Source organism: Schistocerca piceifrons, chromosome 7 (assembly GCF_021461385.2).
Source record: "Schistocerca piceifrons isolate TAMUIC-IGC-003096 chromosome 7, iqSchPice1.1, whole genome shotgun sequence".
Classification (NCBI taxonomy): domain Eukaryota; kingdom Metazoa; phylum Arthropoda; class Insecta; order Orthoptera; family Acrididae; genus Schistocerca; species Schistocerca piceifrons.
Window position 1 is genome coordinate 236878366 of NC_060144.1, and position 21753 is coordinate 236900118.

The 21753-nt window shown below is 41.0% G+C and overlaps 1 protein-coding gene across 2 annotated transcripts in view; it reads left to right on the forward strand.

Moving 5' to 3' along the window:
* Positions 1-13352, forward strand: part of LOC124804886 (ankyrin repeat and LEM domain-containing protein 2) — a 153582-nt gene extending 140230 nt beyond the window's left edge. The window contains exons 10-11 of one of the 2 annotated variants that reach the window (XM_047265254.1): positions 12721-12852; positions 12950-13352. In XM_047265254.1, coding sequence (XP_047121210.1) covers positions 12721-12852; positions 12950-13121 — 304 coding nt within the window. In that variant the 3' untranslated portion in view covers positions 13122-13352. The remainder of the gene's footprint in view (positions 1-12720; positions 12853-12949) is intronic. The other variant, XM_047265255.1, reaches the window with a different exon arrangement.
* The last annotated feature ends 8401 nt before the right edge of the window (positions 13353-21753 follow it).

The window sequence follows — 21753 nt, forward strand, 5'->3', positions numbered from 1 at the left end:
TTTGATTACTGTAGGTTGAGCCCAGGATAATTTCAGGATTCATTTAGATATTTTTTTCATAAGATGAGAACTGACATGTCTCACTTTCTACAATTACAAATTTCTCGGTTTTTCCTGGAACATTATAATGTAATAACTGTTAAAAAGAGTAAACTCATAACAGTGGAATTAATTCAATGCTCAAGCATTACAAGAAATGAAAGGTTTAATTTCTTAAAGCATTTATTAACAATTCTGTCAACATGTGCAATATTTATATTAAGTGACTAATTTCAAGCCTTTATTATTTATTTACAAGTTGCAAAGGCCTTATCAACCATATGCCTGCTCTATAAGACTCTTCCATTTCCTTCTGATGTGTGCACTGTTTGTCCATTCAGTGTTCGTGTTCATCCTAGTTGTGTCCTCCCGGATGTTCTCTCTCCACCTACATCTGGGTCTTTCTCTTCTTTTTGTTCCATCTATTGTCCTTCCAAATGCATTCGTGCTATATGGCCCACCCAATACAACCTTCCCTTCTTTAGCACATCTACAATGTTACGTGTTTGTACGCTGTCTTAAGTCTTCATTTTTTCTTATGCTCCAATCCATGTTACCTTTACCATATACTGGACCAAAAATTTTTCTTAGTATTTTTCTTTCAAATATTAACTGTTTTTCTTCATCTTTCTTTGTAAACATTAATGCTTCACATCCATATAATGTTATTGGTATAATGGTCGAGTGATATAAGTTAGTACTAAGTGATCTTTTCTGTAAGATTTTGCTAAAACTGAAGAGCGTTTTGTTTGCTGTTGCTAGACTGGCATCTACTTCTATATCCATTTCATTATTGTTATTAAACAGACTCCCTAAGTACTTGAAGCGGTCAACTGTTTTTAAAGTGAATCCATCTACAAACAAAGGTGCATCATGTTGGTTTTTCTTACTTATGACCAGATATTCTGTCTCTTCTTCATTAACCTGTAATCCTGCTTTCTCAGCAATTTTGTAATAATTTTGCATCATTTTGGTTAATTCTGTTTTGAAACTACTTACAATGCTACATCATCTGAAAAGGCAAGTCTAGTAATGTTCATCTCCTGCATTTGGATCCCTTGTGGATTAGTTTTACTAAATTCTCTATCAATCTTCTATAAGATGAGGTTAAATAAAATAGGTGAAATAGCATCTCCAAGTTGTCTCAGTCCAGTGAACACCTAAAAATTTTCTGTTTCTCCTACAGGTGTCTTGACACAACATAAAGTTTCTTTGGTGCACATTTTAATTAATCTGATTAGCTTTGATGGTATTTCAAATTCCCTCATTATATTTAGAAGCATCTGTCAGTGTATGCTATCGTAGGCCTTTCTGAAATCTACAAATAATATACATACATCTACATTGAATTCCCAAGGCTTTTCATTTATCTATCTTAGAGTGAAAAGATGATCTAATGTGGATCTATTTCTGCAAAAACCGCATTGGTAATCACCAATTAATTCTTCAGTACTTGGGATCAGTCTGTTTAATAGGCGCGTCGATATGATTTTATAAGCAACATCCAGTAAAGCATTTCCTCTGTAGTTGTCGCACACAAGGGGATCAGTCTTTGTAAATATGGGGCATATAATTGCAGTTTACCAGTCTGCAGGTATGGTTTCTGTCTTCCAAATTGTTTCTATTAAACATTGTATGTAGTTCTATTTCCAGTTGTAGTCCTCCATTCTTTAATAACTCAGCTTATATCTGGTCTTCACCACAAGCCCTGTTATTCTTTAATTTATTTATGGCTTGTTGCATTTCATTTACTGATAGGATGGTAACTTTTACATCGATTGTATCAAGTTCTTCAAATTTAAAGTAAGAATGTGGATCATTGCAGTTGAGTGATTGTGGAAAGTATGTCTTCCACCTTTTTTGTATATCACTCTTGTCGGTCAGTATTTTCCGATGCTGATCCTTTATAAACTGTTCTCTTTCAGCAAATATACCCAAAGATTTTATAATACTTTGTTTCATCTGCCTTGCTCTGTGGTGCTTGAAATCATCCTCTGCTTCTTTTATCATATTGTTGTAGTATTCCCTTTTCTCTTGTCTTAGGGTTTGTTGTGTTTCCTGATGGATTTTGTAAGATCTTTCCTCCGGTGTCATATTGTTCATTTCTGTAATCCACACTTCTTGCATTTCTTTTCTCCAGAACTTTTTCTTGGCACTTTTTGTTAAATACTGTTCTTTCAGGTGTCTCCATCTGCTTTCAACATCTTGTTGTTCCCTGTTGGACAGTCTAGTTTTTGTTAGGTTGCTTTCCATTTCTTTGGTAAAGTTCTCTTTTAGATTTTCAGCCAGATTTCCTGAGTTATATCTAGTAATTTCCACTCTTGTTTCCATTTATTTTTCTTCATTTCTTCCATTTATTTTTCTTTTTTATTTTATTTTCATTTTTGATAGAACTAGCATATGGTCTGTGCCACAATCGGCGTCCCTAAAGGTTCTAATATCCTTAGTACTGTTCTGGAATGTTTTTGGATAGCCACATGGTCTGATTCACTACTTCTCCATCTGTTGATATCCATGTCCCTAAGTGAATATGTTTGTGTTGAAATTTTGTGTCGCTTAGTGTGAGATCGCCAACAGCCTTGCCACATTGGTAACACCAGTTCCTGTCAGATCACTGAAATTAAGCACTGTCGGGCTGGGCTAGCACTTGGACAGATGACCATCCTGTCTGCCAAGCGCTGTTGGCAAGCGGGGTGCACTCAGCCCTTGTGAGGCAAATTTAGGAGCTACTTGATTGAGAAGTAGCGGCTCCGGTGTCGTAAACTGACTTACGTCTGGGAGAGCAGTGTGCTGACCACATGCTCCTCCATATCCGCATCCAGCGATGCCTGTGGCCTGAGGATGACATAGTGGCCAGTCGGTACCTTTGGGCCTTCGTGGCCTAAGCGAGAGGATTTCAGTTTAGAGTTTTTAGTTTAGTGTGAGATCATTTGTTATTGCAAAGTTTGTAAGTCGAACCCCATTATCCTAACTTTTATTGTGTAAGCTGAAATTACCAATGGTTGGTTTGTACATTTCCTGCTTTCCTACATTGACATTAAAATCTCTTAGCACTACATTTACATTACGTCTACTTATTGAGTTGTATGTGTGGTCCAATTGACTATAGAATTCTTCCTTCATATCATTATCCTTATCTTCTGTGGGTGCATGTGCATTTAGAAAAGTAATATCTAATCACTGAGCCTGAACCGTGATGTATGATATTCGATTGTTAACATGTTTGAATTCCTTTGTTGAGTCATTTATTGATTTATGAATGTAGAATCCAGTTCCAAATTCATGGCAATCTCCATAAATTAGAGTCATGTCTTGTATTATCAGTGAGCCAGTTCCTTGCCATCTTACTTCGTGGAGAGCTGCCAGTTGTACTCTGTATTTCTATAGTTCATTTATTAGTATTTGGGCACTTCCAGGGCGGTATAGGCTTCTGATATTCCAAGGACCAAAAGAAAAATCCTTGTAGCTTTGCCAACTTTTGTTCTAGTATATTCTGTCCTGTTTCTAAGACATGCGTTGAGTATCCCGACTGGTCAGCATTTTTACATGAGCAGATTGGTAGACTCAGCACAACCACCAACTTGGAGGACCAGAAGTCTTGATTTTGGGATGCTCTTCCTGTAGGAGAATTGCCTTCACCACAGCTTGGCGAGCCTCTTCTGCCTGTGTTAGTTTTGGTCATCCCAGGTATTTTATTTCCCCGGTACCCTCCATATCTGGAGAGCTTTCCCCTATCTGCCACCTTGGGAGGTGCTCGATGGGGGACTAACAAACCCCACACAGGAGTTTCAAACCTTACAGGTTCATTTTTAAGCCTGACCTACTGAGGCCATGCTGGCAGTGCCTGATCTTAATAATAAACTTCAAAGTGGCAACACATACTTTATAAATGATTGCAGAATGAATTCACAACCAACACATGCCTCTTACAAAGTCAGCTTGGTTAGAGAGACATGTGGATTGTGGCATTCATTCTGCAATCTTTTATAAAGCATATGTTGTCACTTTGATGTTTATTATTAAGATCAGGCACTGAGAGTGCAGCCTCAGTAAGCCAGGCTGGAAAATAAACCTGTAAGGTTTGAAGTTATTCGCATTAATATAAATATTGCAACTGTTAACAGAATCTTTACTAAATTCTTTAAGTATTTTAGTAAAGTTGCTGGTTCCCTGTGAGCAAAATGTTGAAAATGAAAAAAAAAGAAAGATTTAGTTGCTAATCGAACTGTCAGTTGTTAAGACAAACAGATACATAAATAATCCTGTTGATGTTGTTGTAGTAACTAATATAATTTTAACTCATTCATTAATTGAACAGGGTTAATGGCTGAATCATTACTCTTTTTTCCTCCCCCTTTTCTTTCATTATTTAAGATTCTAGCTTGGCTCACTCAGGTATGTGGAACGAGTTAAGCTAAATGAGGGCATGCTGAAAAATAATGCTTCCAATTATTTGTTTGTTAAAACTAGTGAAGCTTTTTAAATAACACAAACATTATTAACATTTTACATCTTTATTCTTCATATCTACGTATTTATTTGTCAACATAGTCACCCTTGCGACAAACACATTTCTTCCAATGAGAGACCTGTTCATTGATACTGTCTCTGTAGAGTGTTTGACTTCGTTGATGGAGCTCTGCTTGCATCACTCCATCATTATCAAAGTGAAGTCCTCCAAGGTGTTCTTTAAGTTTTTTGAAACAGATGAGGCTTGGATGGGGCCAAGTTGATACTTTATGGAGGATGATCAATGAGAATGAACCCAAGGCATCGAATTGTTGCAAATGTCGCAGTGCTTGTATATGGTCTGGCATTGCCCATGCTAAAGGAGAGGGTGGTCCATGGGTGGACAAACTCTCTGAATTCAAAACCCAATTACAGCACACTTTCTCACAGACCAACATATTTACTTTACACATTGCGATGTTACACACTATGATACAGAGCCCTCTAGCACCAGAGGGCTACAAATATGTATATATGAAGAAAAATATGTAGAATTTTAATAATGTTTGTTGTATTTAAAAAGCTTTTAGAGCTTTCACATAAATTTGGAGGCTTAACTTCTCAGCATGCCCATGTATATTAAAAGTTTTCTTGTGCCTTATAACTTCCAACTTGATTCTCATAGAGTAATTCATTTATTTAGCTGTTCTATAAACTTAACGTATTTGGAACCACTTTTCACAAAATCGCTTTTTATATAATGTAGTTGCATGCTTGACTTTAAGTTAATGTTGCACTTAACTAAATGTGTGCTCTGTCCTCAAAGCATGGTAAAGCAATATTCACATGAATGTTTCCATAAATAAAGTCATGAGATAAAGAAAATGAAATTCTTCGCTAGCAGATGTGAGATCTACATTTTTATCTTGAGTCTTCCTCATAGCTGTGCTGTGAATAAAATTGATTCCATCATCAGTAAAGAGCAGCTCAGCCATACGCAGCAAGAAACATATATAATTCCATATTCATATGAAAAGATGATGGTAGGAATATTGTGTGCAGAGATTAGAGCTCCAATTTATTTTATTTAGTATAAATATAAATGTGTACCTCGTGTAGTTGGGGGTGAAAAAAACATCAGTAAATAATAAAATAAATTTGAAGGCTTAAATGATGATTGGTTGCTGCAAATCTTCCTTAGTAGTATACATCAGTCATATATTCCTTAACACATCACACAGAAAAGCAGAACAGGGACTGGCAAAGTGAAGAAAAAGCAAAATGAGTGTGGGTGGTTAATCTATTTTTACAATAAATCAGCTGGAATATCCTTACAGTTTTTACATTAAACACTTACGTCAGTAAAAACACAGATGATGTGACTTACCGAACGAAAGTGCAGGCAGGTCGATAGACACACAAACAAACACAAACATACACACGAAATTCAATCTTTCGCAACAAACTGTTGCCTCATCAGGAAAGAGGGAAGGAGAGGGAAAGACGAAAGGATGTGGGTTTTAAGGGAGAGGGTAAGGAGTCATTCCAATCCCGGGAGCGGAAAGACTTACCTTAGGGGGAAAAAAGGACAGGTATACACTCATGCGCGCACACACACACACATATCCATCCGCACATACACAGACACAAGCAACAGACTGTTGCCTCATCAGGAAAGAGGGAGGGAGAGGGAAAGACGAAAGGATGTGGGTTTTAAGGGAGAAAATGTCTGCTTGTGTCAGTGTATGTGCGGATGGATAAGTGTGTGTGTGCGAGTGTATACCTGTCCTTTTTTCCCCCTAAGGTAAGTCTTTCCGCTCCCGGGATTGGAATGACTCCTTACCCTCTCCCTTAAAACCCACTTCCTTCCGTCTTTCCCTCTCCTTCCCTCTTTCCTGATGAGGCAACAGTTTGTTGCGAAAGCTTGAATTTTGTGTGTATGTTTGTGTTTGTTTGTGTGTGGATCGACCTGCCAGCGCTTTCGTTCGGTAAGTCACCTCATCTTTGTTTTAATATATAATTTTTCCCACGTGGAATGTTTCCCTCTATATATATATATATATATATATTGTTGTGGTCTTCAGTCCTGAGACTGGTTTGATGCAGCTCTCCATGCTACTCTATCCTGTGCAAGCTTCTTCATCTCCCAGTACCTACTGCAACCTACATCCTTCTGAATCTGCTTAGTGTAGTCATCTCTTGGTCTCCCTCTACGATTTTTACCCTCCACGCTGCCTTCCAATGCTAAATTTGTGATCCCTTGATGCCTCAGAACATGTCCTACCAACCAGTCCCTTCTTCTTATCAAGTTGTGCCACAAACTCCTCTTCTCCCCAATTCTGTTCAATACCTCCTCATTAGTTATGTGATCTACCCATCTAATCTACAGCATTCTTCTGTAGCACCACATTTCGAAAGCTTCTATTCTCTTCTTGTCCAAACTATTTATCGTCCATGTTTCACTTCCATACATGGCTACACTCCATACAAATACTTTCAGAAATGACTTCCTGACACTTAAATCTATACTCGATGTTAACAAATTTCTCTTCTTCAGAAACGCTTTCCTTGCCATTGCCAGTCTACATTTTATATCCTCCCTACTTCGACCATTATCAGTTATTTTGCTCCCCAAATAGCAAAACTCCTTTACTACTTTAAGTGTCTCATTTCCTAATCTAATTCCCTCAGCATCACCGGACTTAATTCGACTACATTCCATTATCCTCGTTTTGCTTTTGTTGATGTTCATCTTATATCCTCCTTTCAACACACTATCCATTCTGTTCAACTGCTCTTCCAAGTCCTTTGCTGTCTATGACAGAATTACAATGTCATCGGCGAACCTCGAAGTTTTTATTTCTTCTCCATGGATTTTAATACCTACTCCGAATTTTTCTTTTCTTTCCTTCACTGCTTGCTCAATATACAGATTGAATAACATCGGGGAGAGGCTACAACCCTGTCTCACTCCCTTCCCAACCACTTCTTCCCATTCATGTCCCTCGACTCTTATAACTGCCATCTGGTTTCTGTACAAATTGTAAATAGCCTTCCGCTCCCTGTATTTTACCCGTGCCACCTTCAGAATTTGAAAGAGAGTATTCCAGTCAACATTGTCAAAAGCTTTCTCTAAGTCAACAAATGCTAGAAACGTAGGTATGCCCTTCCTTAATCTAGCTTCTAAGATAAGTCGTAGGGTCAATATTGCCTCACGTGTTCCAACATTTCTACGGAATCCAAACTGATCTTCCCCGAGGTCGGCTTCTACTAGTTTTTCCATTCGTATGTAAAGAATTCGCGTTAGTATTTTGCAGCTGTGATTTATTAAACTGATAGTTCGGTAATTTTCACATCTGTCAACACCTGCTTTCTTTGGGTTTGGAATTATTATATTCTTATTGAAATCTGAGGGTATTTTGCCTGTCTCATACATCTTGCTCACCAGATGGTAGAGTTTTGTCAGGACTGGCTCTCCCAAGGGCGTCAGTAGTTCCAATGGAATGTTGTCTACTCCAGGGGCCTTGTTTCGACCCAGGTCTTTCAGTGCTGTCAAACTCTTCACGTAGTATCATATCTCCCATTTCATCTTCATCTACATCCTCTTCCATTTCCATAATATTGTCCTCAAGTACATCGCCCTTGTATAGACCCTCTATATACTCCTTCCACCTTTCTGCTTTCCCCTCTTTGCTTAGGACTGGGTTTCCATCTGAGCTCTTGATGTTCGTACAAGTGGTTCTCTTATCTCCAAAGGTCTCTTTAATTTTCCTGTAGGCAGTACCTATCTTACCCCTGGTGAGATAAGCCTCTACATCCTTACATTTGTCCTCTAGCCACCTCTGCTTAGCCATTTTGTACTTCCTGTCGATCTCGTTTTTGAGACGTCTGTATTCCTTTTTGCCTGCTTCATTTACTGCATTTTTATATTTTCTCCGTTCATCAATTAAATTCAATATTTTTTCTGTTACCCAAGGATTTCTATTAGCCCTCGTCTTTTTACCTACTTGATCATCTGCTGCCTTCACTACTTCATCCCTCAGAGCTACCCATTCTTCTTCTACTGTATTTCTTTCCCCCATTCCTGTCAATTGTTCCCTTATGCTCTCCCTGAAACTCTCTACAACCTCTGGTTTAGTCAGTTTATCCAGGTCCCATCTCCTTAAGTTAGCACCTTTTTGTAGTTTCTTCAGTTTTAATCTACAGCTCATAACCAATAGATTGTGGTCAGAGTCCACATCTGCCCCTGGACATGTCTTACAATTTAAAACCTGGTTCCTAAACCTCTGTCTTACCATTATATAATCTATCTGAAACCTGTCAGTATCTCCAGGCTTCTTCCATGTATATAGCCTTCTTTTATGTTTCTTGAACCAAGTGTTAGCTATGATTAAGTTGTGCTCTGTGCAAAATTCTACCAGGTGGCTTCCTCTTTCATTTCTTTGCCCCAGTCCATATTCACCTACTACGTTTCCTTCTCTCCCTTTTCCTACTACCGAATTCCAGTCACCCATGACTATTAAATTTTCGTCACCCGTCACTATCTGAATAATTTCTTTTATTTGATCATACATTTCTTCAATTTCTTCGTCATCTGCAGAGCTAGTTGGCATATAAATTTGTACTACTGTAGTAGGTGTGGGCTTCGTATCTATCTTGGCCACAACAATGCGTTCACTATGCTGTTTGTAGTAGCTTACCCGCATTCCTATTTTCCTATTCATTATTAAACCTACTCCTGCATTACCCCTATTTGATTTTGTGTTTATAACCCTGTAGTCACCTGCCCAGAAGTCTTGTTCCTCCTGCCACCGAACTTCACTAATTCCCACTATATCCATTTCCCTTTTTAAATTTTCTAACCTACCTGCCCGATTAAGGGATCTGACATTCCACGCTCCGATCCGTAGAACGCCAGTTTTCTTTCTCCTGATAACGACATCCTCTTGAGTAGTCCCCGCCCAGAGATCCGAATGGGGGACTATTTTACCTCCCGAATATTTTACCCAAGAGGACGCCATCATCATTTAACCATACAGTAAAGCTGCATGCCCTCAGGAAAAATTACGGCCATAGTTTCCCCTTGCTTTCAGCCATTCACAGTACCAGCACAGCAAGGCCGTTTTGGTTAATGTTACAAGGCCAGATCAGTCAATCATCCAGACTGTTGCCCCTGCAACTACTGAAAAGGCCGCTGCCCCTCTTCAGGAACCACACGTTTGTCTGGCCTCTCAACAGATACCCCTCCGTTGTGGTTGCACCTACGGTACGGCTATCTGTATCGTTGAGGCATGCAAGCATCCTACGAACGGCAAGGTCCATGGTTCACGGTGTGTGTGTGTGTGTGTGTGTGTGTGTGTGTGTGTGTGTGTGTGTGTGTGTGTGTGTGTGTGTGTGATATATATATATATATATAATCTAAAAACACAGATGATGTGACTTACCGAACGAAAGTGCTGGCAGGTCGACAGACACACAAACAAACACAAACATACACATGAAATTCAAGCTTTCGCAACAAACTGTTGCCTCATCAGGAAAGAGGGAAGGAGAGGGAAAGACGAAAGGATGTGGGTTTTAAGGGAGAGGGTAAGGAGTCATTCCAATCCCGGGAGCGGAAAGACTTACCTTAGGGGGAAAAAAGGACGGGTATACACTCGCGCGCGCACACACACACATATCCATCCACACATATACAGACACAAGCAGACATATTTAAAGACAAAGAGTTTGGGCAGAGATGTCAGTCGAGGCAGAAGTGCAGAGGCAAAGATGTTGTTGAATGACAGGTGAGGTATGAGTGGCGGCAACTTGAAATTAGCGGAGATTGAGGCCTGGCGGATAACGGGAAGAGAGGATATAGTGAAGAGCAAGTTCCCATCTCCGGAGTTCGGATAGGTTGGTGTTAGAGGGAAGTGTCCAGATAACCCGGACGGTGTAACACTGTGCCAAGATGTGCTGGCCGTGCACCAAGGCATGTTTAGCCACAGGGTGATCCTCATTACCAACAAACACTGTCTGCCTGTGTCCATTCATGCGAATGGACAGTTTGTTGCTGGTCATTCCCACATAGAATGCGTCACAGTGCAGGCAGGTCAGTTGGTAGATCACGTGGGTGCTTTCACACGTGGCTCTGCCTTTGATCGTGTACACCTTCCGGGTTACAGGACTGGAGTAGGTGGTGGTGGGAGGGTGCATGGGACAGGTTTTACACTGGGGGCGGTTGCAAGGGTAGGAGCCAGAGGGTAGGGAAGGTGGTTTGGGGATTTCATAGGGATGAACTAAGAGGTTACGGAGGTTAGGTGGACGGCGGAAGGACACTCTTGGTGGAGTGGGGAGGATTTCATGGGGGATGGGTCTCATTTCAGGGCAGGATTTGAGGAAGTCGTGTCCCTGCTGGAGAGCCACATTCAGAATCTGATCCAGTCCCGGAAAGTATCCTGTCACAAGAGGGGCACTTTTGTGGTTCTTCTGTGGGAGGTTCTGGGTTTGAGAGGATGAGGAACTGGCTCTGGTTATTTGCTTCTGTATCAGGTCGGGAGGGTAGTTGCGGGATGCGAAAGCTGTTGTCAGGTTGTTGGTGTAATGCTTCAGGGATTCCGGACTGGAGCAGATTCGTTTGCCACGAAGACCTAGGCTGTAGGGAAGGGACCGTTTGATGTGGAATGGGTGGCAGCTGTCGTAATGGAGGTACTGTTGCTTGTTGGTGGGTTTGATGTGGACGGACGTGTGAAGCTGGCCGTAGGACCCGTGGAGGTCAACATCAAGGAAAGTGGCATGGGATTTGGAGTAGGACCAGGTGAATCTGATGGAACCAAAGGAGTTGAGGCTGGAGAGGAAATTCTGGAGTTCTTCTTCACTGTGAGTCCAGATCATGAAGATGTCATCAATAAATCTGTACCAAATTTGGGTTGGCAGGCCTGGGTAACCAAGAAGGCTTCCTCTAAGTGACCGATAAATAGGTTGGCGTACGAGGGGGCCACCCTGGTACCCATGGTTGTTCCCTTTAATTGCTGGTATGTCTGGCCTTGGGAAGTGAAGAAGTTGTGAGTCAGGATGAAGCTGGCTAAGGTAATGAGGAAAGAGGTTTTAGGTAGGGTGGCAGGTGATCGGCGTGAAAGTAAGTGGTCCATTGCAGCGAGGCCCTGGACGTGCGGGATATTTGTGTATAAGGAAGTGGCATCAATGGTTACAAGGATGGTTTCTGGGGGTAACGGATTGGGTAAGGATTCCAGGCGTTCGAGAAAGTGGTTGGTGTCTTTGATGAAGGATGGGAGACTGCATGTAATGGGTTGAAGGTGTTGATCTACGTAGGCAGAGATACGTTCTGTGGGGACTTGGTAACCAGCTACAATGGGGCGGCCGGGATGATTGGGTTTGTGAATTTTAGGTAGAAGGTAGGGGTGTGGGGTGTCAGTGGGGTCAGGAGGTTGATGGAGTCAGGTGAAAGGTTTTGTAGGGGGCCTAAGGTTCTGAGGATTCCTTGAAGCTCCGCCTGGACATCAGGAATGGGATTACCTTGGCAAACTTTGTATGTGGTGTTGTCTGAAAGCTGACGCAGTCCCTCAGCCTCACACTCCCGACGATCAAGTACCACGGTCGTGGAACCCTTGTCCGCCGGAAGAATGATGATGGACCGGTCAGCCTTCAGATCCCAGATACACACACACACACACACACACACACACACACACACACACACACACACAAGATGTGTTCATCAGTCATAATCCCGATCTCAGAAGAGTCTGGGATTCTGTAATGCTTATAGCATCTTGGTTTTTATAAAATGAGTATTGAGTTTTCCCACTTTTTGAAGTCACATACTCATAGATTACTTTTCCTTTCTAGTGTGTAGCAAGTTTGCATTGTCATTACCAAAGACAGTGTTTGAGTGTTTCTGTTGTGACCTATCCTTACTTCAATCACATTTCCACCACTATGCCCTTTGTAATCTTGCCCATTGCTTAAGGAATAACAACACTTGAGTCAAGTGCCTGGTTTTTGAGCCAATAGAGAAGACACACACACACACACACACACACACACACACACACACACACACACACAAACAAAACACAAACACACAGCGCGCGCGCGCGAACTGTCAGGATAATATTTTAATTAAAATAAGTTAACACTAACTGCATTTATCGTTTTGATCTGTGGTCAACCATTTATAGACACAGAAATAACTCTTTTCCTCAACTTAGTGCATTGTCATTGTTCCAGTAACACTCCCGGAAAAGTGGATTTGGATGTCCTTCATGCTCTGGCAGGAGTTGATATATTACAACAGAAGTATCCTAATATTTACAGGTGGCGACATGCTATCCTACTTTATCCAGAAAAAGAGAGGGAACTGTAAGTTAAATAAAGCTATTGTCTTAATTAAATGTTTTGTTTCTTTTAAAACACTAGCCTGATTGTTGCTACTTATACTTCATTAACAAAAATACAGGTGGGCCAGTCCTGCATTCACACGGCACCTAAAGAAGCTGCAGACTCCGGGTACTCTGACGCCAACCCATAGACATGAAGATGGATTCTTATCTTCTCCAGATGCATGGCATAGAAGACTGGTGCGCTGTACGCATGCTCCCAGAGCAGTTGACTTCAGCAATGTAACATAGTGGGTGGAACTGTAGTAATTCCTTTATCATCCTCCAAGAATGTTGTGCCTCGTTTTAAAAATATTATATCTTCTGTATATATTTCTCAAAATTATTTTTAATGTACATAATAACTTTGAACTGTGATGTACTTCTAATGTGCTTCCCTAAGCATTTTAAAAGATCCCTTGACTCTACAGATATTTTTATAATTTTATAGAGAAAAAGTATCTGTGTATATTCAAAAGTTGACTCTAACATTAAAATTTTACATAAATACAGAAAACTGTATAATTTCTCTTTTATTTGAGTCTTTATGTATACCAGTGTCTGTTGTATGCTTTTCTAATAAGCTTAAGCCCTTCTTGCATAGAGTAAGGTTTGACCTAAGTTTGCTAGGTGCCATGTTTGACTATTGGCTTGCAGGGAGATTAGCTCACTTGACTGTGGATAGACACACAAGCCACCAGTCTGCAATCTTTCTCAAATGATTTTAAAGGAAATGTTTGGTGAAAAAGAGATAAAAAAGATGATTCTTCAGAATCTCGTAGCTTCATTCATCAGCTCCATGATGAACAACCTATGGTGGTGTTAATCAATAACATTTCAGGATTAGGTAAACTACTGCAAGAAATTCAAAAAGGTTGCACTGAAAAACAGGCATTACTGTGGATGTACAGATGGCAAATGTTAGGTCATACATTGCTGTGCCTGAAGTGTAGCTAACGCATTAAAATAGTCCTTAAACTCGGAAGGATATCTCTATCTCCAATCGTGAAAAGAAGGATTTTATGTAAAGCACTCTGTTGTGATTGTGTGCACCAGCAAAAATGCCAGAATGATATATTCGTAACATATCTCGTATCTTGTTAACAGTCTGAGATATCGAAACAAGATTTTGGCAAATTATATCTTGCAAAGAGGAAGGTATTTGGCCATATGATTAATATGCAAAACTTCCATATCTCCCATGATATTCAAAAAAATACAGACTTTTTCAGTGAATTAATGTAACTGTTCAGACCATGGAGCTTTGGTGAAATGAAAATGCCTATGGATTCTGCATCAATGTAAGTGAAGAAATTACATGTTTATTTTTGTACCAAGAATTGGCTTCTTCATACTCTGTTGACCTGTCTTGTCCTCAGTTGCTAGTTTAATAGTACACTGTTTCATGATTCTATCACTGTTTCAATTGTGTTAGAATGCTAATGAGATGAATATTTGTAAACCCTGCTGTGTTTGAGGCAGAGAAACAGGTTTTAAAATGGCAACAAAAGGTTCCATATTACTCAAAACTCATCACTGATTATGTTTCTCTCAAGAAGTAAATAGGAGTAACCAGTCTGCGGCCAGTGGGCACCAAGATTGCCAGGTGTAATTCCGTGGCCAACCTCGCTGCAGTCTGCCCTTCTCTCCCTTCACAAGCGAAGAAGCAGAAACACAAGAACAAGGGCAAGGCACCTCTGGTACCACCTGAGGTGCCGCCTTCCCCTCCTCCAGCCAATGAACCAATAGAGTCTGACCCCACCTATATGGACATTACCCCATCCATATCGGTGACGGATGGCAACTTGGCGGCGTGGCCGCCTCAGGTCCGTTCACTTCCCATTTTGACTCCAGCTTGAGAATGCTCTAGTGAAATTGTAATGGCTACTTGTGTCACCTCCCAAGGTTGCAGCCCCTTCTTTCCTCGTACTCTGCTGCTTGCATTGCTCTCCAGGAGACCCATTTTGTCAATTCTTACTCACACACACTTCGTAGGTTCCATGCTTTCTGTCGAAACCAAATTGGCCCCTTGCCGGCTTCTTTCTGCAGCTGTTTCAACCATCCCTTCTTCCTTGGGTTCCCCCCCTCAGAAGATGGTCCCTTGGTGGACTCCAGAAATTGCTGCGGCCATAAAAGACCACCGCCGTGCTCTTCAATGCTTCAAGCGGCACCCGTCTACTTCAGATATAGATTTGCTGGGAAGGATATGTGGCTGCCATAAGATTGCACACCCCTTCTTCACAAGTCTGGGAGAAACTAAGGCAAATTTTTGGCCGTTGTCCTCCCACCGGCATTGCAGGAAATTCTGTGCGTGGTGTTGTCCTTACCCATCTGGACTTTGTCGCAGACCATTTCGCTCAGCACTTTGCTCAAGTCTCTGCATCGACTCAGTATCTGCCCACGTTCCTCCTCCTGAAAGAGCACTTGGAATGACTGCCTTTGTCTTTCATTTCTCGCTGCTTGGAGCCTTATAATGCCCCATTTAGCGAGTGGGAATTCGCCAGTGCCCTCGCCTTTGTCCTGACATGGCTCCTGGACCGGATCAGGTACCTAACCAAATACTCCAACACTTATTGGTGGCTGGCCACCGTCGTATACTGACCCTTTTCAGTCATCTGTGGAGTGATGGGGTATTTCCTACCCAGTGGCAGCGATGCATAGTTATTCCAGTGAAGAAGTTGGGAAGCTCCCTCTTCAATTGGATAGCTACTGTCCAATTAGCCTTACCAGTACCCTCTGCAAGCACCTTGAACACGTGGTGATTCTGCAGCTGTTTTGGATCCTTGAATCCACGGCTGTGAGTTTTGTGCCAACAACAGCTGATATCTTACACGCTCCGCATTCGCTGCACCCCACAGCACCCTAATTATGGTCTCCTTTATCCAGACATAGAGATCAACCTCCCGCGGCGGCGGCCACAATGTAGGCTTACCATGGCTGTCTGCATTAAGTCGCTCTTTTCTGAGCTCGAGCGCTTCCCTTTATTACTGCCTCTTTTCTCTGCTCATGCGCGTACCCCTCTGTGGTGCGTCGCCTAGCCACAGCTCTGTCTTGATCTCTCCATCAATTCAAAGGATTCTGCCCCTCTGGAGGCCCTTTGCCACCAATTCTACAGTCTCCTCAGTTCATTCCAGGGTTTAGAAGTGATTTATACTGATGGCTCCATGGTTTCTGGACACCTGGTTATCCTTACACCTATGCGAGATATGCGGAACTTCGTTCCTTGCTAGATGGCTGTAGTGTTTTTACTGCAGAATTGGTAGCCCTCTTGTGTGCACTGGACCATGTCCACTTCTGCTCAGGACTGTCCTTCACTAACTGTAGTGACTCCTCGAGCAGTTTTCAAGCTATCAGCCACTGCTTCCCTCGCAAGCTGTTGGTCATAGCTATTCAGGACTCCCTTTCTCTTCTTGATCAACGTGGATGCTCAGTGGTTTTCATTTGGACCCCAGGCCATGTTGGGATCCCTGGCAATGAACTTGCCGATCGACTGGCTTAAGTGGCTACTAACGGGCCATCTCTTGCTATTGGCATTCCGGAAATAAACCTTCGCTTGGCATTATGTTGTAGGGTTTTGTGACTTTGGAATGCAGAATGGCACAATCTTTCTTCGCCAAACAAGCTCAGGGCGATAAAGTGTTCTACAACTATGTGTCGGTCCTCTCATAAAGCCTCTGTCGTCCTTTGCCGGCTCCGCATCAGCCATACTTGGCTGACTCATGGTTAGCTCCTCTTTCATGAGGACCCCACTCTCTGTCGTCGTAGTAAATGTTGGCTGTGGTTCACCTCTTACTGGACTGTCCTGACTTGGTTGCCCTGCAACGGGCTTTTAGCTTTCCTGACTCACTACCCCTGGCGTTAGCTGACAATGCCTCAGTAGCTGATCTCATCATAGATTTCTTCATGATGGGGGTTTTTATCAATTTAATTAAGAGTGGGACCTTCAACCTTATCGGTGGGTGGAGGGGCAAGCCGTCTTGACCCCCCCCCCCCTCCCCCCATTCACGCCGTTTGGACTGGCTTCGATTGGGCTTGGTGGTTCACCCCTGCCCTCTGCCTTCCCACTCCTTTCTTTATGGAGTCTGTTTATCTAGAGTGTCTATCTTGTCTACCTGTGCTTCTTCCTTCATGCCCCTGTCTTTAGTCATTTTCTTTCCCTCCTCTCTTCTTCCACCTTCTTCCTTACTTCTCTGTCAATAATTAGTAATTTTATGGCCATTTTAGTTCCCTCTTATAGTGTGATGTTTTATTGGTTTTAGGTAGTTTGTGTAGTTTGGTCCCTTTCTCCAATCCAACCAACCAATTAGTCTGGGCAAAATAAATTGCTACTTCTGTTGAAATTTTGGTTGAAACCTATAACCCAGTGTATTTTCAGTAAAAAAATGATTGGTACTGAAACAGATCAAAGAAATTTATTTCTATGTCTCAATTGTCTGAGAAATGTGAAAGTAGTTTCACATACTCTACCATCTTTTAGTTTCTATATCTATACACAGTGAAGGATTGTACTTTTTCACCACAAGCCTCTTTTAGTTCAGTAATAATGATAGCTCAAGAAATGAATTAAAATTTGTGCCACAGCCAGGACTAGAACCCTGGTCAAATGCTCTCCCTAACACAAACTTAAATTCATGTCTTGATCTTATGTTCTCCTCATTAGATCGTCACTTGCTGAGGCTCTCCATTAATGGAATAGCATGCCAGAATTGGGTGTAATGAGGAAATCCTGCCTCTACCTCAGGTGCAGGTGATCCATAGATCTGATATAATTCATTTCTTGAGCTTCTATCATTATTGTAGATAAAGATGAGACTCAAATGTCTCAAGAAAAATTTAATTGTATCTTTTAGTTCTTCAAAAATATTGATAATCTGTTTACATCTTGATGGGTAGTTGTCAAGATTCCTCAAATTAAATGTTTTCACATTTGTCAGATTATTGAGATACAGAAATAAAATGCTTTGGCCAGTTTCTGTACCAATAATTCAGTATTAACAATACACTGAGGTCCAGGATTCCATCGAAATTTCAACAAAAATAGCAATTTGTGTTCCCCAGACCTCTTATTCAGTTTCTAACCGTAGAGACATGTTATCGGTGACTGATTTTGAGTAATGTGTAGCTTCTCTTGTTGCCACATTAAAATCTGCTTCTTCTACATCTACATCTACATCTACATTAATACTCCGCAAGCCACCCAACGGTGTGTGGCGGAGGGCACTTTACATGCCACTGTCATTACCTCCCTTTCCTGTTCCAGTCGCGTATGGTTCGCGGGAAGAACGACTGTCTGAAAGCCTCCGTGCGCGCTCTAATCTCTCTAATTTTACATTCGTGATCTCCTCGGGAGGTATAAGTAGGGGGAAGCAATATATTTGATACCTCATCCAGAAACGCACCCTCTCGAAACCTGGCGAGCAAGCTACACCGCGATGCAGAGCGCCTCTCTTGCAGAGTCTGCCACTTGAGTTTATTAAACATCTCCGTAACGCTATCACGGTTACCAAATAACCCAGTGACGAAACGCGCCGCTCTTCTTTGGATCTTCTCTATCTCCTCCGTCAACCCGACCTGGTACGGATCCCACACTGATGAGCAATACTCAAGTATAGGTCGAACGAGTGTTTTGTAAGCCACCTCCTTTGTTGATGGACTACATTTTCTAAGCACTCTCCCAATGAATCTCAACCTGGTACCCGCCTTACCAACAACTAGTTTTATATGATCATTCCACTTCAAATCGTTCCGTACGCATACTCCCAGATATTTTACAGAAGTAACTGCTACCAGTGTTTGTTCCGCTATCATATAATCATACAATAAAGGATCCTTCTTTCTATGTATTCGCAATACATTACATTTGTCTATGTTAAGGGTCAGTTGCCACTCCCTGCACCAAGTGCCTATCCGCTGCAGATCTTCCTGTATTTCGCTACAATTTTCTAATGCAGCAACTTCTCTGTATACTACAGCATCATCCGCGAAAAGCCGCATGGAATTTCCGACACTATCTACTAAGCGGAGTTTACAAATATTCATCTCACCAACATTCTAATGCAGTTGAAATTATGACAGTGTACTATTAAACTAGCAACAAGGGGAAGATGAGTAAATGGCTTATGAAAAAGCTCATTCTCAGTATAAAAATAAACGTGTAATTTCTTCACATATATTGTTGCAAAACTCACATCAATTCTCATTTCACAAGCTATTGATGGCTCTTAAATATTAGAGTATTTCATTGAAAAACTCTGTAGTTGCTTGAACATTGCAGTGCATGTGGAAATTTCACTTAAATCATGTGGCAAAAATACACTCCCCTTTGCGTGCTATCATTTGCCAAAATCTTGTTTTAATACCTCAAAATGTTTGAGGTATGAGGGATGTTATGAACATTTCATTCTGGCGTGTTTGTTGGCACTCGTTATAGGGACAGACTGCTTTACATAAATCCATTTTCTCAGTATTGACAATAGATAGTAGTATCTTTAAAGAATAATTCAATATGTTAGCATATGTTTCATATGCAGCAGTCTACGACCGAACATGTACCAAATGCAAATTCTTAGCAACCTCTATTTTTCATTGGAAACTTTTGGAATTTCTTGGTGTAGTTTGCTTATTCTTGAAATATCACAATAACTATGACAAATAATGAAATGAAATGATAGACAGCTCATCAGGAAGCTGATAAATAAGTTATGAGATGCACTAGAATCTATTATTATTATTATTATTATTATTATTATTATTATTATTATTATTTCCTGTCTCGGACATTATGTCTGGATTATTATTATTTCTTTCCTTTCTCAGACATTATTATTATTATTATTATTATTATTATTATCATTATCATTATTATTACCAAATAGTTTCTTTAAATTAATTTGAGAAAGGTTGCAGGTTGGCTGGCATTTGCATAACATTCTCTTTTGTCTTGAAGGTTAACAGGCATTGAGAGACTTCAGATGTTAGCTCCCAAACAGGACTACTGATTGGCCAGCACAGGTAATATTCAGGCAACCCTACAATAAAAATTTCACTGGACCTACCAAGGAAAACAGGCACAGCTTCCTGCAGGGAAGCCAGGTAGTAGACAGCAAAGTTTTCATATGAGCCAGTAAGCAAGCATACAGCTAGTCTTATTGCACGTGAGACGGGCTTAATTACAGAATACATAAACCAAGTAACTTGAAGTTAATATGCGTGGATGTAAGTGCCTGGAAGATTACACCATGGATGACTAAAAGTGGGTAACTTCATTAGCTATTTGAAGTAGGTCTTCCATGGTGCAGATCTGACAGCAGAGCAAGTGGTTTGTGCTTCTCAAGAGTCACATTCAGTAGTGACCTTTGGAAATCTTGATGGTTTGAGATTAGATCTGGATGTTCTGACTCCAGATTGTAGGCAATTGAGTGAACACTGCGCAGTTCAGTTCACTTCTCGTGGTGACTAGGAAGGAAACTTGAGATGGTTTAGGCCAATGATCATTTTCTGCCTGTTTTTTCCACATGTCCATACTTGTTTTGACTGTAGTGATTTGTTGCTTGTTTTCATGGAGCTTTTTGTAGGTGTACATCTCTGGACAGTTGGTACCTAATAATATAATGGGTGTCTAGGCTTGGTGACATGGTTTGTTCTTTCCACTCTTGCAGCAACTTCGAAGGATGTCTAGGGGATAATACCTACCAAAAGATTTACCTAGTTTAGTAGTGTACATCTGACTATAAGCTTGCATGTCTCATTTAGTGCCTCTTGACTTATTTTGTGTGTACAGATTTGTACCAGACAGGGCACTCACAGTTTGCTATAGACTAGCTGGCATAATGCTGTTCTTAAAGTCTGTGGCTGAGAGCCCTGGGTAGTGCAAATTATCTACCTTCAGATGACTTGCACGTAATATTGCCAAAACATGGTCCAAAAGCAAGTGTGACACCTAAATAGTTTGAATATGGCAACCAATTATACTCCTTGCCATGAGACATAAAGCATATGATAGGCCTCTTTGTGTTTAAAGTGGAGAGCACAATTTAAGTTTCAACTGTGTTTGGAGGAAGTTGTGTTGTAATTAATATTCATCTCCAGAGCATCTATCAGGTGAACTTCCACTTGTTATGAAAGCCAGATAATCTGTATAAAGAAAACTACTTATGCGCTTTGGAAGTGACTGGTCATACAGACGTATGACTCACTTTCTTGTAATAATCCATTTTTCAGCCATCACTATCCACTGCATTATCCCTGACAGTCTCTATACAGTAGCTTCAGTTTCCAATTAATTTTTCAATCAGTTTAGTGAAACCATAGCCTTTGGTAACCCCATAGATCTCTGTCGGTATGTGGCGATTAACAGTATCATAAGAAGCTGTTGATTTGATGAAAGCAATACCTGTAATATTGTATGCTCCAAACGCATCCTCTATGTATTGGGTTAGATTAAGAGTTTGACAGGTACAGTTCTTTCCTCGCCAGCAACTTGTTTGTTGCTGAATGAATGCTGGTTCCATCATATACTGTAAACAATTCAGCAATGTTCTGTCAAATGTTTATAAAAGTGACACAATAGTGATTTGTCTATAGTTTTTAGCATCTATTGATGGTTTACCTGTGTGGTAACCCAAAGTGGGCCACAACATACCTACCCAGAAGCTATGCTCAGATCAGAGGTGACAAGGTATTTTAGCTCATCCATTTCTTGGTACACAAGTGGCTGGGTACTGGAGCGAAGCAATGGGGTCAAGCTGAGATTTTTCAGGTCTGTGTGGTTGGAGACTACAGAAATACTTGGAGGATAGGCAAAGGAAATAGTTATGGTGATAAGGAAATGCATCTCCTGGTTGGCCTACTGGTTTGCTTTTTATTGCTTCTTCATGTGTTTGCA